The sequence below is a fragment of the Panicum virgatum genome, chromosome 4N (assembly GCF_016808335.1).
Source record: "Panicum virgatum strain AP13 chromosome 4N, P.virgatum_v5, whole genome shotgun sequence".
Lineage (NCBI taxonomy): Eukaryota > Viridiplantae > Streptophyta > Magnoliopsida > Poales > Poaceae > Panicum > Panicum virgatum.
In genome coordinates, this window is record NC_053148.1 from 10,830,928 (window position 1) to 10,841,808 (window position 10,881).

The following is a 10,881-nucleotide window of genomic DNA, read 5'->3' on the forward strand; positions in this document are numbered from 1 at the left end:
AGCTAGCTAGCTCAACGCAAGCGTATCCGATGACACGCCACATGCAGCAGATGATTGCGTTGGGCAAGCGACAATACCGTGCCGGGACTGGCACACATAGATTGATTGCTCAATTATTCCACATGACACTAATAATGCCCTGTGGAGGCCGGGCGTCCCCTAGCTACATTGACCGCTGTCAGGTTGCTTGGTTCGTATCGGCAGCGCCGCCGTGACCGCGCTGTGCATGCTCGGGGAATCGGAACAACCGCATGTGTGGCGTGCAGACGACCGCCGAGGAGAGGACCCCCCCTCCTGCCGCGCGCTGCCGGTCGTTAATTCGGTTGCCAACATGCTGGCACTGCAGCGCTGGGCGCATGTGACGGTCTCGCGTACGCTTCACATGGATCCATGTCCCCCTTGACCCCTTGTGTGTGTAGCGTATCCCCAATCAGGAGGAGCTCTAGGTTCCCTCTCTGTGCAGAGAATGAAAAAAACACAGTGGCGCATGGAGATGCTATAGCGGCGGTATCGATTTTGCATGCTCATTTTCTCTGCAGATTCGGCCGTCTGGAGCTCCATCACCCACCCTCAGTTCCTGTTGGATTGGATCTACAGCCGTTTGAAATGATGGAACCAGCAAAATTCCGACAGCTTGGGAGGAACTACTGGCTGCCATGGAGCACACTGCTGTACTACAGTCAAGCTCCGGGAAGAAGAAGATGCACGCACCTCTGATGAATCAGTCGCCTGGGCATGGATACTGGATAGGGATAGGTATGCCGGCCGGCCCATTCCCCTGGCCTACACGTGCCTGCATGCATCTAACCGCAGGCAGCGTCGTCCAGGTCCAGCGTGGCGTGCTGCGATCCCGGGCGACGTCCATGCCTCGCCGCTCGCCGGCCGCCTGTGGCATGTGCCGCTGCCACCACTCCACTCCCATCGCGACGTGACCACCTCGCGTCGCGGGTCGCGGCGCATGTGCCCGCCCGGAATTCCCCCTTCTTCCCGGTGGCCGTTTGCGCCGCCGCCGCCGCATCCCTGGCACTCTGGAGAGTTGTCATTCGATTCTCCTCCGCCGTCGTGTAGCCCCTACCGACACACCCTTATCTTCTTCCTTTGTCAAGCTTCACAAGCTGCAGCGGCTCACAAAGCTTGCTAACTGGAAACCGCCGCAATAGCAACGATCAACGCTAGCTTAATCAGAACATCATTTTTATAAAAGAAAAAGAAAAAAGAAACATGGCACATCGTCGTTGGAATCCACACTCCACAGTACAAAAGCGAAGCGCAAAGTCAGTCCCCACAGATTTTAAGATGCAGCGCAGGATGAGGAATGGGGAATGGATAGGGAACGGGAGACGGGACACTGTGAGACAGGTGGCAGGATGAGTGCTGCAAATTCAATGGCTCGGGGGTCCACTTGCTCTGAAGCTGAAGCCCTCTTTTCTGCATGTCGGCCTCCTTTGGGACATCTCCTTGAGTGCATCCGGAAAAGGGCAATGAATTCTTTCTTTCTTAGGTGTGTTTAGATCACTTTGTATTTTATATTTTTGTGTTTTTAGAAGAGAATTTTCAATATTTAAAATATTAAATGTAGACTAATTACAGATCTCGTCTGTAAACTATGAGACGAATCTAATGAGCATAACTAATCATCATCAGAGCATATTTACTGTAGCATTACTGTAACAATTTAGTGTCTAATCACGTCATAATTAGGCTCATCAGATTCATCTCGCGATTTACAGTCCATTTGTGTAATGCGATTTATTTTTTGACTACATTTAGTATACCATGAAAACGATTTACAAAAAAATTGTGTTTTGTGTTTTTGGATCTAAACAAGACCTTATTACCGATGAAAACCCAACATTTTTTTTCAGTAAAAAGAGGCAAACCCTCCCGGCCCCGAACACCATTGGCCTCACGAGAAGGGCGCACACACTGTTGAGTGATGATGCTTTTGTTATCAGAGAACCCCTTGTCGATCGTTAGGCTTTCCACTGGACGGCCAAAGTGCCAAACCATGCTTGCACTTGCACTTGCACTTGCACAGTTGCACTCATGGTACGGTTACCGTACTTTAAGCTTTCATCCAGTAGCAATTACCGTACTAGAAAAGTGAACCAGTAGCAATTTATCGGTACCAAATTAAATAAGCAAAACCTCATCCGGATAAAAACCTAAACTTCTTATTTCAGTCTCACCCGACTTAGGCCCCGTTTGGGACTGCGAGCCAAAAAAGCGAGGCGCGCATAAGCGGGTCGGAGCTCGCTTTTCGCGATTCTGGGGCCGCACGTTGTAACAGCCGCTTATTCAACGCGCGGCAGCCGGGCAACGCGCGTCCGCCGCAGCCCGTTTGGCGGATTTAATTCGCTTCTTTAGCTCAGAAGCGAAGCAAACGCGGTCCCAAACAGCGCCTTATCCACAGCGACTACGCACCTCTGTCTCTGGAATCTCTGGAACCAGACTGACATCTCTTTGAGTCTTGACACAGCCCACAGTGTTCGCAAATGGTCTTACCGCTGGGCGTTGCCATTGGTATGTGACACGCGACATTAATGCAAATGCAATGTGCCCTGGCAAAGCCCGTGGATTAGGTATCAGACCACATGGGCACGCGGCAGCCCGATCATGCGTGCATGCTCCCCATGCATGTAGGCAGGCAGCCACTCCGCTGCATGTGTGTGCGCTCTGCTAGTCTGCTCAGTGCTCGCTAAGTTCAGTTACAACCATGGCCTGCATATACTAGAAGTATGTTCCGTTCTCTGTGCGGATCATGGACATCTGAACAGACCGAATTGCTGGTTGTACGCGCAATCATGCAGGCCAAAGTCTGTTTACTTTACTGATGCTCTGTGCTTATGCTTGTGCGTTTGGTCAGAAATGGGCTAGCTCCTTCTCAGCAGGGCCACATGAACTGCATGCATGGGAGGGAGGATGACGCGTACTATATGCGCAAAGGGCGGGAGGGAGCCCATGGCGCCTGGGGTGCAGATTAGTAGTGTAGTACGCGACCACTCCTAGATAGGGGTGGTAAAGGGCCCAATATTTTGAACTAGAAAATATAAGAGTCGGGCCCTAAAAAGACCGGATTCTAATCTTATACAATTTTGAGCTAAAAAATTTAAGGGTTTTGTTGGGCTATAAAGAGTCTACTAGGGCTATGGCCCGTTACCACCCCTACTAGATTATGCTTTGCCCATGCTGCCATCATTTTTGGTACTGTAGTTGGCAATGGACCAGTGGTAGTACTATTAATTAGTGATTGATGATCGATCCTGGATGTAGGGTGTTAGAAGTGTTATGAGCGAGTATTAAATGTCATACCACATCAGCAAATTTGCTAACAAGACAGTTATTTATGAGAAAAGAGGAGTGTGTCATGGGACCAGAGAGGAGTGTCATCATCACAATACTCCTCCGGCGCAGTTACCAAAAGTTTTCAGTATTGATAACTGTGCGACGACACTTCCAGCTAAAGATTGGTCTCATCAACAACTTGTAAACAAAGCATATGCATGGGGAAACGTCGGTAGTGTTGTATATAGCTATGGAAGAAGGTGTTTTGATACTTGGTAGTCCCTTTTGTAGAAAGAAATAAAAATGGCATTGTCCTCCTTGTTTAGTTTCTAGATTGAAGAGGATATAAATTTTTAGAAATAGAATGGAAGCCGACCGAGCTGTTGCTTGCTAATCAATTCAAGTAGACCGAACACACAGACATTCTTGTCATATTTCTGCTTTTGCTTACTGTTGGGCGAACTGAACATTACTGATTATTAATGATTTCGAGTTAGTACTCACCATTAGTGTTGATGTGGCTTTCATTTTCTCGTTTTTTTATGCTCGGATATTGGTCTGATTCATTGGGATGCTTGCAGTTCTCTTTTTCCTTGCAGTAACTTTAGCATTTCAAAATGGGATACTAGCATGCTTGGTTGATGTATGCATACTAGGTTGGTTTTGGCCTGATCATCCTACATGTATATGTCTTTCTTTTTGCATGCTGTTCATGCACAACAATGACATTGCCATGGACACTGACAGCGACGGCGATGACTACAACTGCATGGATAAGAAAGAGTTGTGATGACAACTTTTAGTTGAAACATAGGAGTAGTTGACACTAACCTTTTGAGTACATGGTTTTATCCCATGATCTTTTTTGCACATGTTGCGCTTGTTCAGTAACATCAATAAGACTTGGAATTGATCGGTTGTAGTTTTCTGATCAAAATCATTTATTCATGATTGGTTGCAGTCTCGGACGTTCACTGGGGCAATGTTACAACATACTAGATGTGCTTGGACGTCCGAAGTCGTTATCTAACAAGCAAATAACACAGCAGCAACGATGGTGCCGCTTACACGCAAGCTTGCGTGGCCTGCTGGCTAGCGGCGCTATGCGGGCTGACGCAAAGCCCGCGAAGCAGATGTGCTCTTGTATGCTCTGCCACGCAAAACCCGCAAAGCTGTTGTGGGCCGTGCGGATGTGGGGCGGGCTGTCCGCAGCCGCCCCACTTGCATTCTGATATATGAGTAACAGAGTTGTTCACATGGAGATGGATGCATACCCTTCTGGCCTTCTCAAGAACTTTGTTTTCCTTTACGTGTACTGCTTGCTGTTGCTGGCCATCCAGGGTACGCTATACTAACTCCTCTACAGGTCCTTCTGCACAGGTGAGCTACCACTCCACTAACCAGATCCACTGACAATAGGGTTGGACGCTGGGTGCACGCTTCATCCTCACCAAATACTACGTGTACGGCTCAACGGAAACGAACGTGTTGGACACCTTAGCCCAGTCAGGAGACTTGGTCGCTTGGGCAAGTCTCGTCTCAGCTCGCTTCCTGGACGCTTCGTCGTCAGTCGTCTCCGAGTCAGGGAGTCATAGATGCCGTGCGTCCGGTACAATGTCGTCGTCCCACATCCAAATCGTTTCGTTATTCGGACAACCGTATAATAAAATGCCACGAAGAGGAGCTTCGAAAATGCGCCGGGAATGTCATGCATGCTTCTCCATCGATATGACGGCAAGGATTAATCATATCGAAGGACATTCAACGAGGTTACATCTGACAACACCCACAGATTTCTGAATCCTCTCTCTCTCTCTCTCTCTCTCTCTCTCTCTCCTCTCTCTCTCTCTCTCTCTCTCTCTCTCTCTCTCTCTGTTTCTTTTCATGGCTAGATAAACACAGCTTGTCCACCTCGCTCGTCGTGGGAGAAGCACCCGCGCTTACTCCCGTGAAAGCGGTGTCCCACCTTCTTCGCCCCGTTCCACGAAACCGAGAGGGCGCCGGGCGCGGCGTCGTCGGCAGGCGCAGCGACCCTCCCGCCGGGCCCGGATCGGCGAAGCTTGCATTGACATTCTCGGCACCTGACACGAGGATCCATACAGTGACCCTGCGCGCGGCGTTCCGGGCCGGGTCCGGGGAGCGCAGATTGCCGTGCCCGGCGGGAACGGGCACGGCACGGGCACGGGGAGTTGAGACCGGCTGGATGCACGACACGCCTCGCGCCGCGTGTGCCTGCCCTCGCCGGTCGAGCACTCGGAGCTCTCGTCCCTGCCGTCCGCCGGCGGCTGGGGACAAGGCAGCCTCGCGTCACTAGATTTTATTGCCTGATTGGTTGGCTGAATTCAGTCCGACCGGCAAAGATATCACTTGGATGGGAGGGCGAAACCGCGCAGGGCTCCCGTAGGCCGTAGCTCCTGTGGGGTGAATGTATTCCGGCGGCGCCGGCCCGGGCAGGCACATTCGCTGCCATTGGATTTTTTTTGAGATGCGTGCACATGCCTCACGTTGTGCCTGACCGTCCAGTTTTTGCCCCGCGGTTGAGGCACCTCCCCACCGTGGCTCCCACATGTCAGGTGTTTCCCGTTCCTTTTCATCGCCTCCCCCTTCCTCAGTAGGAACCTCAGCGGCTGTGCGATAGACCGGGGTCGGACGTTCCGTGGTGGCGGCGTGCTGGTGGACTGGGGGCAGGGCGGAGCTGCAGCTTCTCACTGGGTCAACGAATTTTGTAAAATGCAATGGAAACCACTGTTCATACTTGTTAATTGTTTTTGATGATCACGTCGGTTGATAGACATGACCCCGGTGAGCTTATGGCCTGGCTTCCACAGCGCAGTGTTCGACGGCGCCCTTGGTAGGATGGGTGGCGGCGACCTGCCGGAGCAGGCATGTGGGACATTTCTGATATGCGGGATCGACAAACGGATGACGATGGACTAAAAAATATATTATCCTCCAACCAAATATGAAATGGAACCATTCGATCCCTCCAATAAAATAGCTCGGTAGGAACAATTCCATTCTAAATAGAGATAGAACAATTTCATCTATACATCTTGCTTTCCAACTAACTAAATGCTACCTCCATTCGCTCCAAGGATGCAGCTTTCTTGAGAATTTTTTTTCTTTTCTCTCTTTTCGCGTTTGGTCGGAGGAGGATAAACAAAGGCAGCAAGCAGCCAATCACCAAGCACAAGCAGCTTCCTGGACAGGCTCGTGTGCCGCGTGCTCCGATTCGAGTCAACCGTTTTATCAGTCAGGCTGTCCCGTCAGGAACCGAATCCCGGACCGGAAGATACCCAGATGACTTTGTGACGAAATAGAAATATTTGTAATCATAGCATGTAGTTGTACACGATCTTTGCCAGAAAGTAGTGCATGTCGGCAACTGATGCGGAGATCATCAGCCGGTGAGCGATACATGTCGGCAATCATAGGCGTGAGCGAAGCCTCGCCGCAGTTCCAGTTATGACGTACACTGTTTGGTTACGTATATTTAAATGTATAAGAAATTTATATATCTAGAAAAAAATCAAAACAATCTGTAATTTGAAATGGAGATAGTAGTGGTTAGTAGTTAACGCATGTCTTACATACTGCATAAAATCCCGACCATTCAGATTAGCAAATGGCTGTATACATGAATTAATTTGTTCCTCTATTTACGTTCAAAAACATTGTTGCAACATTGTTCCTTTATTAAAAGAAAGTTCAATTTGACACTACTCATATAATTTTTTCCGCCTCTTCTCATCTGAGTTCAACTGTACCGTCTGTTCAAACATCCACCCACACCGACACCACAACGTACGCACTTGGCACGCCACAACACAATACACAATGACACGACTCTGTTCTGCTGCTCGAGTCTTCCTCGCCGAAATTCTGGTCCGGGGCATCCAAAGCCCACTCCTACCGTGGGCCAATAAGTGAGCTGCCTCCTAAACGTCTCGACGATTTAAGGCCCATTTGTTTGCTCCACACAGCAGCAGTGATCAATCGGGCGTCCACTCCACAAGCGCGTTCAAGCCCATTCCATTCCCCCTTCCCGAGCAAGTCACAGGGCATCATCGAAAAAGGCGGGAAAACCCCCTTCCCGAACCTTCCAGAAGCCTCCAGAAGGGCGTGTCCCCCGACCTCTTCCCCCTGCTGCGCAGATGGCTGCGCCGGCGTCGGCGGCGGGCAGCGAGACCCCGAAGCAGCTCCTCTCCATCATCCGCGACTTCGCCTCCGAGAAATCCCACGGCGGTAAGCACGCAAACCCCCCTCCCTCCCTCCCCGCACCGCCGCAGAGCAGTAGGGTTGTTCGCCCGCCCGCGCTTACCGGACTCTCCGCCTCCCTCTTTGGGGGGTGTGTGTGTGTGCGCGCAGAGCGCAGGGTGTCCGAACTCAGGCGCCGCCTCGCCGACGTGCGCGCCACGGCCGACGCCGCCGCGGCGGAGCTTGACGCCGCCAAACGCGCGCGCGAGGCGGCGGAGCAGGAGCTCCGCGGGAGCCAGGTTCAGGCCGCGATCGCCGACGCCACCATCCAGGCGCAAGAGGTTTCTCCTCGTCTCGTCTCGCCCCGAAACCGACGATTTATCTCGCTTGCTAATGCCCGGTTTCGTAATCCGCATTACATCGGTGCGTTTAGGCAACGATCTCGCGTCTCCAGGAGGAGATCTCGAAGGTGGGCACCGATCTGGACGCGCTCAAGGTTAGGGATTCGAAATTCGCAGCGAACTAGGGCTCTTTCTTGCTGTATTGTTAAATCGACATATGTTTATTTGGGTGTATGGTTCGAATTGTAATTGGTGGGGGTGTGCTCTCGGTGCTTGATGAATTCGCTCCAAAAGAGCAAGGGAGACAGTGAGAGGTGAGCAGTATGAACTCTGTCTAATGCCTTGGTGCTCGGCAACATGTTCCATATGTGGCGCTTTGGATAATTTTGTATTTTTTGCTGGCTGTTGATCACGCTCGCACTTCTTACACTGTTGCAGGGACGATTTCATCAGCCTGATGCATGAGATGAACGCTAAGACAAGGTATGTAATTGGTGTTTTGATGAACGCTAAGACAAGGTATGTAATTGGTGTTTTGCCTGCGATGACTTTTTTGGTTGTTTGATGCAATCGAAAAACAAATTGTGCCTGATGCTGCATCGCTTTTTCCGGTTTGCGTGTAGCGGCAATGGTAGTTAACTTTGTTCAATAGGGCTAGGACTAGGATATATTGTTTGGATCTTCAAATTCTTGAGAAAATGAGATACAGGGTAGCATAGTGATTCAGTTTTGACATGACATTGCACTAAAAGGGCACTAATAAGATTCTTATTACTTTCTACTTTTACCATCAATTTGGCATTTGCTTGCTAGCTGAAACTTGTCTTGAAGTCTGTTTGATTTCTTACTATTATGTTAATTATTGGAAGGTATTACTTTCTTGTTAATTATCTAAGAGAAACAATAATCCTCTTCTTCAGGCAATTTCAACAGATGGTCTCTCTAGAATTAGCAGAATACAATCACTCTGGGCTGCAGTCTACAGAAGGTAAACACTAAGCAGGGAAATCGTAATGCGGCATGCCAACATACCACCTGAACCATGCAATGGGTTCCTTGAAATATGCGATGTTCATGTCATTTCCTTATTTTATTCTTCTGCATAGCTTTTTTTTTTCTGATTGTAATTATAAGAATTGCACACTTCACTGTGCTTGAATATTTCTGCACCCATAAGTTTGCTATCTTTAATTATGTGAATTTGTTCAAACTGGCTCTGTACATTATTATCTAGAATAGTTGTGCATCACAAGTTGACGGCTGATAACTCATCTATTATTGTAAGCAAAACAAAATGTGATTATTTGATTAGATGAAGAAACTGTGCTCCAATTTAGAGTTGGTTATATACTTATGAATCTAATTTTTTCTGCTGAACTTTGTAGCACTAGTATCTGATGTCTGAAGTGTATCTTTCAGAATTAGTCTAAAGATCCTTTATCTTCAGTCAGATGCATTTCTTAGACTATCTTAGAATCTGATATGTCCCCCTTGCAGGTCAACATGTCAAGGACAAGACTGAAATTTTGGAGTCAGAAGGCATTTTGAAAGATTTGACTGATAAGGTGAGCAGCAAGGACGCTGAGGTGCAGCTCTTGGAAGAAGAGTATAAAAAAGATCTGATTGATCATGATAAGGTCTGTTTCTTCCCAAAGTACCAAATTATATTTCTGTGCAAAATATTTAACTGATTAAGCACAGATCTTCAGACATCTTTTCGTTATCCTATTCATAAGACCTCACCGATGAAAAACTGGGCTGTGAATCACGCCATGCTTGAATGGCTGATGTCATGCTCTGCATATTACTTTACTAAGATTAGATGGTAAAAAAACATTGAATTGCACCAGTAAACGATGTTCACTAGTCAGATCGCATGCTGCCAAATTCATATTAACCCGTCCTTGTAGTTCATGAATCAAGAAAAGCAGAAAGATGATGACACAAGTTGCATTTTGAGTTTTTGACAAATGTGGAGCAAAATGCTTTCTTCTGTCTGGTTTATGCATATGCAGACAATTATATATGAACTGTCGAGCTGTACATGTGTTTGCCTAAGGCTGTCGAGCATTAGAAACACTAGTAGGCAGCGCAGTGGCAAGGGCCATGGCTGACATGCAAGCAGAAGGATGCGCATGATGCATAACATCATCTAAATTCTAAAGAGCAGTTTGCCTTTTCAAACTGTCAGTTCAATGAACTTGTGCTATCAACAGTCAGGGCTCTCTCCTTAGTTGGGAAAGGTTCTTGTTGACCATGGACATTGCCCAGCCTGTTCAAAAAGACGAATTATTTTGGATCTTGAATTGTTTTCAGGTCCGTCAGGAGCTGGCCGATATCCAAGCAAAGAGAGCTCTTATGGAGGCTGTGATGGGAGAGAGTAAGCAGCTGAAGGAGATTGGAGAATATCCTGAATTTGTGTTCAGTGCTGTTTCTATGCAATTTTTACTCTCAATTCTCCATGCTTTTGCCAAAGCTTTCTTTAACCTGGAACACGCGGGCAGCTGAACTGGCGAAGGTGCACGCTTCACTTGTAGATGAGCTGCAGCGGCGGTACACGTGCCCTGGCTGCGGAGTCAACAATATGCCCGGGTTGGAGGAGGCCGCGAACTAGATAAGCGTTGGTCGCTCTGTTGTACATACACATGTTTTGGCCGATGGTGGTGAAATAGGGCTGTGGGAGTGTGGCTGTTGGATTCCTTTTTTTTTTTTGAGGGAAGGCTGCTGGATTCCTAAAAGCTTGTGAATGAGGCATGGATCGTAGTCAGTAGGACCCTCTGACCAGCTGGTTATACGATACACATTTTTTTTGAACTCTTATACGATATACACATTGCTGAGAATTTAACCCTACCCGTTCTTTCGTTGAAACCAAAATCACAGAACCGGTAGTCCGGGAGTATTTTTAATTTTACTCGTCTTTTTTAGTCTACCAAGGTATCAATTCCTTCATTTCTTTCGAGTCGGGGGATGTTTCGCGTAGTCCTGACTCCAGTCTCAGATTCCTTGTTTTCCATAACATTATCGCCATCCTTGTGTTGCTGTGGTCATTTCGTAA

At 48.3% G+C, this 10,881-nt stretch overlaps 1 protein-coding gene across 1 annotated transcript; it reads left to right on the top strand.

Annotated features, from left to right (window-relative positions):
* Positions 1-7,196: 7,196 nt before the first annotated feature.
* Positions 7,197-10,666, top strand: LOC120671452. Its single transcript, XM_039951787.1, has 9 exons — positions 7,197-7,530; positions 7,654-7,823; positions 7,916-7,978; positions 8,118-8,137; positions 8,262-8,306; positions 8,744-8,811; positions 9,321-9,460; positions 10,140-10,228; positions 10,320-10,666. Exons 1-9 carry the CDS (start codon positions 7,440-7,442, stop codon positions 10,435-10,437), a joined length of 804 nt encoding a protein of 267 aa, XP_039807721.1. The 5' UTR covers positions 7,197-7,439; the 3' UTR covers positions 10,438-10,666.
* Positions 10,667-10,881: the final 215 nt, after the last annotated feature.

Coding starts and splice junctions, on each gene's coding strand:
- LOC120671452 (XM_039951787.1), top strand. CDS start 7,440: ATGGCTGCGCCGGCGTCGGCGGCGGGCAGCGAGACCCCGAAGCAGCTC. Junction 8,307..8,743: donor GAGATGAACGCTAAGACAAG/GTATGTAATTGG, acceptor CCTCTTCTTCAG/GCAATTTCAACAGATGGTCT. Junction 8,812..9,320: donor TGGGCTGCAGTCTACAGAAG/GTAAACACTAAG, acceptor TCCCCCTTGCAG/GTCAACATGTCAAGGACAAG.